The sequence below is a fragment of the Gavia stellata genome, chromosome 7 (assembly GCF_030936135.1).
Source record: "Gavia stellata isolate bGavSte3 chromosome 7, bGavSte3.hap2, whole genome shotgun sequence".
Lineage (NCBI taxonomy): Eukaryota > Metazoa > Chordata > Aves > Gaviiformes > Gaviidae > Gavia > Gavia stellata.
This window is the reverse complement of record NC_082600.1, coordinates 11,960,531-11,973,214: the sequence shown is the minus strand read 5'-3', so window position 1 is coordinate 11,973,214 and position 12,684 is coordinate 11,960,531. Positions and strand designations below refer to the sequence as shown.

Below are 12,684 nucleotides of genomic sequence, written 5' to 3'. Positions count from 1 at the left end.
TCGACTCACTTTCACTGCGGGCATTATGAAGCGGGATAATGCTTTTGTCAGGGGGTGAATTATTTGTTTAGCGGGAAAGTGCGCGGGGAGGGATTAACGCTCTGCCCAGAGCCCGCTCCCCAGCTTTGCCGGGGAGCCCGATCCACCCCCGCCCGTCCCGACGGGACCGGCCGAGCCCCGGAGGAGACCCCCCGATGCAAGAGCTCTGCCCCGGCCCCCCGGCTGGGACACGCGTGGGGACAGGCGTGCGCTGGGGGGCGGCAGCCCTGCGGCGGAGGGGGGCGGCCGGAGAGGCAGCCTGCGGGGAGAGCTGCCGGGGCAGCCATCAGGGACCTGTTTCTCGGCCCCCTCGATGAGGAGGAGCTCGCTCCCTCTTGCCGTTCTTCACCCACTGCGAACAAAATTAAGCAGGGGAGAATAAAAGAGGGGGGAGCTTTTCAGAGGAGCGAAAGGCCGGATCCCTTCCGGAAAGTGCTTCACTTCTGCTCCCTCAGGCCTCCCTTTTTTTTTTTCCTCCCCCTTTTTTTTCTTTTTTCCTTCCTTTCCTCTTTTTTTTTTTTTTTTTTGTGTGTGTGCGTGTCTTTTGGCGCTCCTAAACTGACTTCACTGGCCGCTTTTCCCTCCTTGTGCTCACCCCGGAGGAGGAGGAGAAGGAGGAGGGAAAAAAAAACCCACCAACCCAGCCCACTGAACCCACCCAGCAGTGGATGGGGGGAGGCAGGAGGCTCGCAGTGCGGGCTCCTGGCCAGCGGGCGGGTGGGAGCCCCCTCGCTCGGCGAGCTGATGGCCGGCGGCGGGGGAGCAGGGCGCTGCCGGCCCCGCGCACCCAGCGCAGCGGCGGCCCCGGCGCGGCGGCGCCGGCGGGGCGCTGAGCGGGGCCCGCACCCGCGCTCGCTCGTCAGGCAAAGGTGCGCTGGAGGGGGGGATAAAACGGGAGGGAGAGCGGCGGAGAGAGGCAGAAAGAGGCAGGGAGGCTGGTGGGTCTGCCCGGCTGCTGGCTACCTCACCCCGGCAGCGCGCATCCTGGCAGATGAAGGAGTAACTCACCCGCGTCTGGCTTTTTCCTTTTTTTTCTTCTTCTTTTTTAAGGGGTAGGAGGTGTTTGCTATTTTATCCTTTTTTTTTTTTTTTTTTTTTTTTTTTTTTCTCTGTGTGTGTGTGCATACAAATACATCGCCTCCGCTCAGGGAGCCGGATATTTCCAACCTCAAACTATGGCTTTTCAAAAATCGCCCGATGCCTCCAACGCCACGAGGAAAAACCCCAGCCTGCTGGAGATAGGAGCCTTGTGCTTGGACTCGGAGATCATCTTCGGCTTCCACCATGCCACCTCCTGCGGAGGAAAGCCAAGGTAAGGGGACCTCGCCCCGGCCCCGGGGGGCTGGGGGCCGGGAAGGAGCCGGGGGGGTCCGGCTGCCTGCTCTGCCCCGGGCCGGCTCACGGGAAGGGGGTGGCAAACTTGGCGGTGCGAAGTTGGCGGCGGCCGTGCCGGGGCGGGTTTCAGCACCACGAACAGTCCTGGCGGCTCCGCGGAGCGGCGCGGAGCGGCGCGGGGGGACCGCGCTGCCCGGCCCGCTCCCGGGGCGCCCCCCCGGGCACCGCGGCGCCTCGTGCGCCCCGGCTTCAAATGAGGAGTGGGGGCACCGCGTCCCGATGTTTCCAGGAGGGTTTTTTTAACTTAGTAAGACAAGGAGGCGGCTCAGCCCAGCGGCGCGGCTCAGCCCCCAGCGCAGCCAAGGGGCACACCCCTTTACCCCCCGTCCCGTCCAGGCCAGAGGGAGGGTTTTGCAGCCGTTATTCGGGCACATGAAATTTCGGAGCAAGTTCCCGGAGACCTGCAGAGCCCCGAGCAGGCGAGAGCAGGGAGCCGGGGCGCACCGCCCGGGTGCATGTGTGTGTGCCAGCCCCGCTTCCCCGCCCGCCCCCGAGAGGGGCACACGACAGCCCCCGGGCAACAGCCCGCGCTGCCCCCGTCTCTCCCCTTCCACCTCCCCCACCCAAACTTTTCTCGGGCTCCAGGCGACCGGGCCGGGCCGGCGGAGGCTGCGGCCGCAGCGCCCCCGGGGCCTCTGCCCACGCTGGGGGGGCGCCTCAGGGCTGTGCCGGGGCGCGCATGGCCCCCAGCCCTGCCCCGGGGCATGCACCCGCTTGGCGGGGGCCACTTCAGACACGTGCTCGGGAGAGCCAGGAAAGTTTAAGCGGCGAGGAAGGTGCCTCTTGGCGGGGGGGTAATTTTTTTTCCCCTCCATGTATTTTTCCCCACTCTTTGTGCTCGGCGCTGGCCCACATCACCGCAGACCCCCACCCCACGGTTCAGCGCCACCAGCACCCACCCGCGCCGTGGCGGGGAAGGAGACAAGGCGCCGCGTTTGGCATCGCCGGGGGAAAGCCACCGCCGCCGTCTCCCGGCGCGGTCTCGCCGCTCCCCCGCGGGGTGCCGGGTCCGGCTGCCGGTCGGTCCCGGGTGGGACCGGGGGCTGCCGTGTGCGGCCCCGCGGCGGCGCCGGCAGATGGCGCTCTGGTCACAGGGACGGCGGCGGCGGCGAAGGCCGCGCTGCGCCCCGCGGGGCCGCTTCGCAGGGCCCGGGCACGTCCCGGCTCGGCCCCCTGCCCACCGCCGCCCGCCCAGCCGCCGAGGGGGCAACGGGACCGAGCGGGCCGGGGGGGAGTAATGACAGACAGTGGCGCATATTCCTCTCTCTGGGGAAAAAAACCCGCTAAGAAAAAAAAAAAAAAGTGCTAAATATACGAGCCGGAGCGGCAGCCAAGTAGACAATTAGCCGCGAACGTTAATTTCTCCATCTGTCAGGTCAATTTTCACATGTAGGAACATCCGATCGCGCCCGCCGAGCGGCTGGGGAGCCGGTCCCGGGGGGGGGGGGGCTGTGCCCCGCGGCACCGCGCATCTGCCCGCGGAGGGGGAGGACACCGTATCCCCAACGCACGCAGGAGAGCACCAGCCGCGGCGGGGGGAGCGGGTCCCTGCCGGTTTCCCGACCCCCGTTTTGCAGCTCGTCCGCACCCACAGCGCCCGCTCCGCGCCCGCGGCAGGAGCCGACGCCTGCGCGGCTTTCCTGCCCCCGCGCTCCGCAGCGGGACCGGCACCCCCAGCCCGGCCCTTTTTTCCTCACTCCCGAGGAACTTGGGTGTTGGAGTGTGAAGGAGGCAACGGCGGGAGTGCCCACGCTTTAGTCACGCCGCTTTGGGGACTATCCTGTAGGGTCACTGTGAAATGGCATCTTCCCAAGCCCAGACCTCAACCCCAGCCCGCCCTGGCCGAGGCTCCCCCGCCCCGCTTACCCCACCCCACCCGCTCCCGCCCAGCCCCTCCTCCCCTGCCCTCCGAGCACTTTTCCAGCTTTTTTCCGACGTGCTCCCGTGCTCCGGGTCCTTCCCGTGCCGCCGTGGGGAGCTCACTCCGCCTCCTTCTCCCAAGCCAAACTTCACTCCCTTCTCAACATGGGAGGCAACATCACCTAGCGCGGCAGCCCGGACGGCGGGGAACCGGCGAGAGCACTGTTGGCACCCCCCCGACCCCCCGCCCCGCCATGGGCGCCGCGGGCCGGCCGCGCCGCCGGGCACCGCACCGCCCGCACTAGCGGAGCGGGGCGCGGGGCAGGGGCGCATCCCCCGCTATCATGATCGCGGCCGCCGGCAGGAAGGGTCCTGGGACCTGAGCCCCGGGTGCCGGGGGTAAGTTGTTACAACACTCCTCCCCGCGTTTGGGGCTGCTTTTTTTTCCTTCTTTTTTTTTTTTTTCTTATTTCTCGCCGCGAGGGGGGGTGGGAACGGCGTTGTCTCCGCGATCCGCGGCGCTGAGCTGTGCTCTCTCCGCAGGTGGCGGAGGGGAGCGCGGCGCGGGAGCTCTCCCCGCGGAAGAGGCCGCCGGCCGCCGCCGAGGAGGAGCGCTGCGCCAGCCGCCCGCCGCCCGAGGGAGCGGGGGCCGCCGCGGGGGCCGAGCCGCGGCCGCTGGAGCGGGCGGCGGCCGGGGGCTGGTGCCGGAGCTGCCAGGCCCAGCTGGCCGAGCTGAGGAGGCAGGCGGCGCGGGCTGGCCGCCGGCGGCTGCCCGCCCAACGCCCCGCCGGTAAGTGCGCCCACGCCGCCCGTGCAGCGCCGAGCACCGCCGGGCGGCCGCGGGAGGCGCGGGGGGGGGTGCGGGGGGGGGGCTGCGGGAGCTTAGCCCCCAGCCCGGGCGGGGTCAGGGTGTACGTCCCCACGGATTTGGGAGGAGAGCGTGACGGCGAAGCCGGCGATTTCCAAGCCAGGAGGGTTCTTCAGAAGTTCAAGGATTTCCCGTCCCGGGCTTTATCAAAAAGCGAAACTAGGCGGCTGGACGCTCACCCTCTGCTAGAGTCACCGGCTGCCAGAAACAGTTAAAAAAAAAAGAATAAGGAGTTTGGCAAGAGGAGCGGGGGAGCAGACGAGAGGCTGTGCGGGTGCCGTCCGGGACGCGCCCTCGCTCGAGCCCAGAGCCGCTCCGAGAGCCCCGGTGCCGAACGAGCTCCCCGTCCCGCTCTGCGGGAGCCGCTCCCCCTGGCCTGTGCCTCCCAGCCCCGGGGACACCGGCTCGGGGATGCCGGCTCCGTGCTGCAGCTGGGCTTTGCAGCGCTTTCATCCTTCCTACGAGAGGCTGCCGGTAGCAGCCGTTCGGCCCCTCCTTCCGAGGAGCCCACAAAATGCAGCTGCAAAGCACACGCTCGTGTTTGTGGCGCTGGAGGAAAGTTTGAGCGGGATGGTTTTGCTGGGCTTTCGCTGTCTGGGTGCTCGAGTGTACCTCCCTGGCTGATGGGCTCATTCCTGTCCCCAGTGTCACTGGGGCAAGCCGGGGCTGTGTCATTTTCCTCCAGTTTGTGCCTCACGATGGCCCTTCATATCTGGTAGTGAATGGAGAAAGTGCGTGAGCGTGGCAGAGGTTTCCTTTAACGCATGTGCAGCTTTATTCCTGTGTATTATAGTTGCCTGCCCACTTTTTCTTTCCGCGTTTCTTTTCCGTGTATCAGAGGTCTCTATTATTGTCGTCCCTTTTCCTTTAGCGAGGGCACGTGAAACAAAGCTTTTAAAAGGTGATACAGGTGAAGAAACCCAGAGTCTTGATGCAGAGTCGTGCCTAGACACCTGACGAGGATTAGCTGATGGGGCACAATGCAACAGAAGACCCTGAGATTCTGTTCCAGAGCACAAAAAACGTGTGTTGGGTTTTTGATAACATTTGGAAGTAACGTATTGTTTTCTAAACAATGCTTATCTGGATGTTTGCAAGAATGGGGGGGGGAGGGTCTGAAGAGGAAGCCAAACCCTACTGACCTTCATTTTCATTCAAAGAGTTCCTGTATGATCTACAGAATTCCCATTGAATCTAAATATAGTTTTGTTTGCAAGTGCATTGTGGAGCAGCGTCCGAATGCGCAGCGAGGTTTGTATTTTCAGGCCGGATCCAAAGCCCTTTGAAATCAACAGGAGTCTCTCCATTGACTTGCTAGGTTTGGAGCAGGCTCTTATTTCTGCGGTGTAAAAGGTCACGTATCTTATCTCACTGAATTCAGGACTGCTGGACCTTTTGTTTTCTGGATTGCTGCGAACGGTGGCAAGAAGTTTAATTTCCCCTCGTGAAGTGCATGCGATAGGCTGCTTTAGCGAGGAGCGCATAAACCCCTGTTCCCGTTGTTGGGCTGGGCTTCTGCCATAAAGAATAGTGTCCTATCTGAGAGCGGATCTCTGTCACGGGAAAAAAAAGCTGCTTGTGCAGGAGAGTCAGGGGGGCTTGGCCAGGTGTTCAGGTGAGGAGACCTGTGAGCAAAGACCTGTTTGTGTGGTCTCCTTCCTGCAAGTCTCAGGGGACTTGCTTGATAAGCACTCGATGATGGGTAAATTAATCCCCCTTTTCTGCAGGGTTTCAAAGCATGCCTAGGAACATAATAAAATAGCAGTCATCGTAGTGTCAGAACCTCAACCAGGCTGATCACAGAGTAACAGATACCCGGCGTTTACTTACTGAGTAGAGTTAGATGTTTAAAATTTTTTAAAAATACATTTTCTAACGCTTATGAGACCTCTAGCCTAATTGCAAGCTCAAACCCCCACTAATCCCGATGTAGTGAGCAGCTCCTCAGGAAGGAAGATGCAATAAACAGTCCTACTTACTACCTTCTGAGTGTGAAGTAGGTTAGCGGGAGATAACAGTCAGGGGTTCGGCTACTCAGCTGCTGCGAATTGGCCTTGCAGTGGGAATCTGATGCAATATGCTGGCAGGTTGAGCACTGTGTAATGTTTGTGCCAGAAAGGCAGCTTGCTTTTTTTTTCCCCCTTCCTTTCTTGTTTAATTATATAACAAGACATCTGAAAAAGCAGCTCCTCGCCATAAGAGTTTCATGCCCATACAATAAAAGTCCAAAGAGTTTCTCATAAGCTCTCCTAACGAACTGTCGAACTAAGCAACTACGGGATGAGTAAACACCAGAAGGCTACTGCTTGGAGCATGCTGCTCTCAAAGGATTTGCCTCCTTCGCCATAATAATTAAGGGATCTTTCAGCACAGATTCAGAAAGATTTCCACACCTGGTTGAAAACCCTTTGGAAAGGTGGGTGGGTGCCTCAGAGATGAAAGAAGGGCTAGTTTCCTGCTGTTGATATCTCTCCTGATGAAAGAGAGGTGTATTCTCATGCATGGGGCAGCTGACAAGGGATTGAATTCACATTAGAATAAAAAGCCAACATACTGTTTGCAGTCTGCAGGGATAACAAATCTAATTGCTTGAGAGGGCTATGATTCATACAGTTTATGTGTTGCTGTCCTTTCAATTAGGTGTATTTAAAATATATAAATAATTTAAAGTTTCCCTGCTCAGATGATGTGCATTGATTACAGAATACTGTTAGTTGTTTGTGTCTCTTTAAAGTCCTCCAAATCTCTGTGGACAGCTGATAAAAAGATATACCTCTTTGCTTATATTAAAACTCTTCAACAGTTCTCCCAAGTACAAGATTTACTGCACCCCACACTGTCAATTCCCTTCTTTTTACTGCTGTTGCCTTTACAGTTTGCTGCCACAGTGAGGCCTGTGTGTGAATCAAAATGTGATTTTCATGAAGCAAGGATGGAAATGAGCAAAATTTAATCTGAAATTATTCCAGATTAGCATTTTGGTGTTGCAGTATCTACATTAGTTGCTGGGTCATGTACTGAACTAGTGGAGGAAGAAAAAAAAAAAAGGTGCCTTGGTTTATCCCTAATTAAAAGTTTTGTATGTGCCTTGCAGGCTGTGTCCCTGGGGAGCCGGTAATGGGATACAGGATCTCCTACCTCCAGGGTTCTGGCTGGAGTCGAGAGCAGGTTGCTGTGCCTGGAAGTTGTTGCTGTTGGCAGCTGTGGGGCAATCCGCGGGAAATGGGTTGGTGGTCTCTGTTTCACTCCCAGCTGGCAAATAGCCTTGTCACAAAACCACCACCACAATTACCGCTAATTGGCATCACTGTTGGCAGTTTCACAGGAGAGGCTGAGGACTGAATGGGGATGTAGATTAAATTAGTAGTAATAATACCTAGCACCTAAAATCTTCACAGTGCCTCACAAATGCTAATTAATTAATTTGCGCGATGCCCCTGTTCAATAAACCCAAACATGCTGTCATTTCTAAAGAGGTGTATGTCAGTGCGAGGTGTGTGTCTCCGAAAGGAAGGGGACAGGCCGGGACTGTCCAACACGAGAGACGTGCTGCTGCAGCTGCACCGCTGGAAGTAAACTGCGCTCCCTCTAGCGCAGGCAATAGCCTTAAGGATATACAGCTATTGTAACATGGTTTTAGCTAATCCCTTATGAGCAGAGAAAGCAAGCTCTTTCGGTATGAGGAACGCACACATCGATACACCTACATCCACAGGAGGGTTTTATACTAGTATAAGTATTTTGGTTATAGAAGAGTAATAATCGTACCCTGTTATACTGGAATGAAAGAAATTTTTAATCAGTACTGACAGGAGGCCAAGATCAGAGGAAGCTCACGTTGCAAGTGATTAGTGTTGAGGACTGTGTTTCTCTGAGCCTAGGGATTCAGACACCTCATTTCACCTGTCCCCATCCACCCTCACCTCCGACCCCCCCAGTCTGAGCGGTTTATATTGTACCTACTGCCAGTGCAGGCGGGGGTTGGAGCAGGCAGCGTTAAGGGAGGCAGAAATATGCATATTGTATGGTAGCTTGAGTTCAGCCAAGTTCTTGCTGCCCTAGTTTTTGAGAGCTGCTTTTCTTCCCTGTTTTTTTTCCCTATGTTGCATTATCTGCGCTGTGTGTTACACAAGGCACAGCACCGAACAGCTTCCCGGGAGTTTGAGGGACAAAGGAGCGAGCGTGGACTTTTTATTGCTGGTGGGATGGACAATGTTTTTTCTCCAGTACCTAAAAGACCTGAGTATTCTCTGTATGCCTAGTTGACCGGGTAAGCTGTGGTTGGGTACAAAGAGGCATGCTGCCAGCCCTGGTCTGCAGAGAGTCCTGGTGACCAGGACAGGTCATGCTTTTGGTTGCTAACGAACCATGAACCATTTGAGGGAGCTAAGCAAGTCCTAGCCCGCCGTGTCCTTGGCAGGGCTCTGTGTTACACCAGTTAGAGTTGGAGGAAGCCTGGCTTCTCTGGAAAAAAAAGGCGGATAGCAGTGGCTTTAGACACACTGTTTGCACTGACGTGTCTCAGCTGTGCATATGCCACGCAGTGCTGCTGGATTGAACTCCCACCAGACATAGTTCTGATCAAAGCACTGGTCTCTTGCTACACCTGTATGTGCTGCTGATTGCATCACCTGAAGGGGACTTGAAGAACAAAGTTTTGGGAAGGGCATGGTCTTTCCTGTGGATTTCTCCTGTATGCTAAATAACCCCCACATGTTTCCACGAGCAGCAGAACTAAGGAAGGATGGTTTGGTAGGATGGATGCTTTGCTCGCCCCCTTTGCTCTCCCCATCCCTCTGCATTAAATCCCAGCTGTTCCCTCCTTGTCCCCAGTGACTTGGTAAGAGGCAGCACCTTCTCTGCATCGGTGGAGCTGCACACATACCGTTTGGTTGACAGTAAGCTAGTAGTCCCTGGCCATCTGGCTTCTGTCAAACAACTAAGAACAAGTGAGTCCTGCCCATCTTCTCTCACTGCCAGTTTGTGGAAGTTGTAGGAACTTGCTCTGAGCCTTTTACCTCAATTTCAGATCATTTTACAGGTTCAAAAGCTGTTTAGGAGAGCTGGCAGCAAGGAGGGCAATGCAGCAGTTCTCATTGCTTTGGAAAACCAGGCCAAGAGGACAGGTATGGGATTAAGGGCTGTGGTCTTGATGCGTGAGAGCTAGCTACACTTTGTTATTCCCGCCTTGGCCACTCTGATGGCATGGTATTAGCAGGGCTAGTAGCAAAGAGAGCTTGCATGATCCCTGGCTGCCGGTACCTGCCTCCTCACTCTTGTGCGCACTGTTGGGTGCTTCAGGAGCCTGCACTGCATATGGAGGAGCCTGGGAGAGGGCTCTGTGACCTTAGCGTTTGCCTGCAGGCTCATGCTTCCCTGAAAGAGCAAGGGTTTGGAGCACGTGGGGACTTCTCTCAACATTTAAGGTGCACGTGGAATAGGTCTAAGCTTTTAGAAGCCCCCCCTGTCTTTTTGTGGAGTTTTTCTTCCCATGCACATCGTTTTCTATTAACGTGTCAGCCCTTTCTACTGAGTGGCATGGTCACCTGGAAATTTGAGAGTCCTGGTGGTGGTTTAGAAACCCTGTGCTGTCTTGCCTAACTTTGGGGTCCTCTGTTACTGAGGGGCTGTTTTTAATTTTCATGGGAGGCCTTTCGCAACCGGGTTGATGTGGTTAAGGGGAACTGAGTGGGAGAACTGTGTCTTCTACAGATTCCTCTCTAGAGGAATCCAGTTTTCAGGGCTCTTTAAAAGCACTAAATGCACCTTAACACGTTCTGTTTTTAGCATTTCAAAAATGCGTAAGTGGAAAAGTAATGTCTTAGTTAATAAATATGAAACTACAGGGCATTTTTTTGAGATGCACATTTAATATTTAATTTTGTGAGAGAGACTCTTGCAGAGACTTGGCTGTGGAGTGCTTCAGGCTATGAGCTCAGATGTGGATTTCAGGTACATGTGCAGTCTCATAACGGGGTTAGTGACAACACTGTGTCAAATGTGTTGACATGAGTCAGTTGTTTCAGTCAGTACAGTAGTCTCCATGCTATATGATAGGCTGCGGAAACTAATTGTAATGAGTTTGCTTTAGACATTTAGGATTTTCAGGCATGCCCTTTTAAAATACAGGTGAGTGGGATTATCTTGCAGTTCAGATGCCGGAGGCAAGAGGCCTTCTCACTGGGGGATCTGAAGTGGGGGAGCGGGGATTGCACAATTAGCTGAAGGTACTGCGGTCTCCCGGGTAGCTCAGGGTAATTAGTATTACTCCATCTCTTTCTGTAGCTAATTCCTTCAGCACCCTGCCCTATTAGGGAAAAGGGAGGAAACACATAAACCATTTCAAAATCCCAGGGGGTGGAAAAGAGCATCTGCTCCTAACATCTGAGGTTACTTTGAACCTGTTGAAATATGTAGTAGCTGCTTTATTGTTTTTGCCAAGAGTTTCCACCTACAGTGATCCCAACCTCTGACTTGTTAACAGCGAGGTTGTAGGAGGCAGTAGTCATCCTACTCTTTCCCGGCCCACAGCAGCTGATAGCGGCTGCTGCTCTGGACCTGGCACCGTGGGGTATTGGAGTGGGGACGGCTCAAACCACCAAGAGATTTTTCGTTCCCAAGACCAGGATTGCCTACCATGTACACAGTTGCTGCATGCGTCTCCTGCTGCTTGGGTACCCCGCGATAACTGCACTCTGTGGGTCTCAATCCTTTTTCCCATGATGAGGATGCTGATGTAGAGAAGAGCCAGTTAGTCCATGGGTTTTCAGCTGGCTGATGAACATTTTATCGTGAAAAGCAAGAGGAGATTTTGCTTCACCCTGGCTAGAGGAGGAGAATCTATCTGGAAATGTGTGCGTGTCTTATGGAGGATTTTTCCATGATGATGCTGTTGCTTTTCTCAAAATTGGATTACCTTCAGGAACTAGATCTATTCGGATATTGCTCACACTGAGTGTGGGAGGCAGCTGTCCTTTTGGGAGGATTGTATCCCCGTTTTTTTATTTACTGGAAATCTATGGAATTTGGTTTGTCTGGATTTGTCTCCCTGTCCTCTGACTTTAGACTTGCAGCTCTGTGGAATAACCATTTTGTACTTAACGTTTTCAGTGTATCACCAAATGGAAGGCATCTTCAGGAAGGTGGGAGTCTTGTCTCTGCCGCTGGCTGTGCTCGTGATCAGGAACAGGCTGATTTCTTTTACAGGTGTCTACTAATTTTGTATAGTCTTTCAGATGAGTGGCTAATGGGAGAAAACTTGGGTCTTACTTTCAGGAGAATCATGCCTCCTGAGGAATTGTGTCCTGTTTAGACACAGGGCAGAGATGCAAGACCTGAATTTAATCCCTAGATCTGTCACTGACTTTGTGAATTTGTCACTGACTTTGTGAATTAATATCCATGTGCTTAATTTCTCCTTTGCCCATCAGAGAGAATATGCTTCCATCTTTTGTCCATTTCCAGTAAAAACTTTTTTTTTGTGTGATGGGGACTGTCTTTTGCTATTGGCTTGTATGGTGTTGAGCATCATCGACTGCTGTTCCCAGTAGGGCTGGGTGCTCCTGTAATATGCATAATAAGGAAGAATATATATTAACACAGGGACACAAAAAACAGCGGACTCTGTGACTTGCAACTGAACTTTCAGGTTGGGTGTTGGGGAGGGAGTTCTGGGGCTGGGGTCTCTGCAACAGCAGAAACAGCAAACAAAGTCAGGGACTTCCGATAAGCTGTGAAGATAGTAACAGATAGTCCTGAAAATCTGCCAGTTCACCAGGAGGGGAGTGGTGACGCTGTGGAAGGGACTGAAGGTGCTGTGGTGTACGTTCAGGCAAAGGGGAGCTTGCTTAAGTAGCAGGTATCAGATCAGCTCAGGGAGCACAGATTAGAGCTGTGCCGATGCTATCTAAAAAGGGTTTGTCTGCATACTGCGCTGAGCCTCCCTGTGATGAAACTAGAAAGCTGCCTTGTGGAAATGTGGTGTGGCCTTGTAGTAAATCAGGACCTCTCCAGTGGCTTCAGTCTCTCATACTGCTGCTGAAGTTTATTCTAAAGTGTGTTACTTACTAGTTTTTTGTTAAAAATGTTTTATTTTTAAATGGAAAAAAGGAAGATTTTCTAGAGGAACCCAAGAGCAAAGCTTCAAATGATTATTCCAAGCATGGGGGGTGGTGGGGATATGTCACTTTCAGGAGTAATGTATTCTTCTGTAGGATAAGTTAAAGTGAATGTAAACTTTTGGTGTATAGTTCTTTGGACTGACTTCTTTGCTTTGAAGCTGCATGAGCTTTTGAGGCATAGCTGGCAGATGTTCATTTTCATGTTGGAGAAAGAATGTTTAACTGGTATAAATAGATCCACCTATTTCAGGCAGCATAATGCCATTGTTGCGTGTTTGTTTTATCACTAAGAGTCTGACTGTTGTATGCATCACCCTAATGTACAGTGAATCAGTGAAATCTCAGCACTTGCTCACAAAAAAAGGCTTAGGTGCGCACAATTACCCTTCTTCCTGAGTCAAG

General features: G+C 54.1%; 1 protein-coding gene across 1 annotated transcript in view; it reads left to right on the top strand.

Moving 5' to 3' along the window:
* Positions 1-1,214: 1,214 nt before the first annotated feature.
* KIF26A (kinesin family member 26A) overlaps positions 1,215-12,684 on the top strand; it is a 107,474-nt gene continuing 96,004 nt past the window's right edge. Inside the window, 4 exon segments of the mRNA XM_059819394.1 lie at positions 1,215-1,319; positions 1,322-1,351; positions 3,838-4,047; positions 4,049-4,084. Coding sequence (XP_059675377.1) covers positions 1,215-1,319; positions 1,322-1,351; positions 3,838-4,047; positions 4,049-4,084 — 381 coding nt within the window.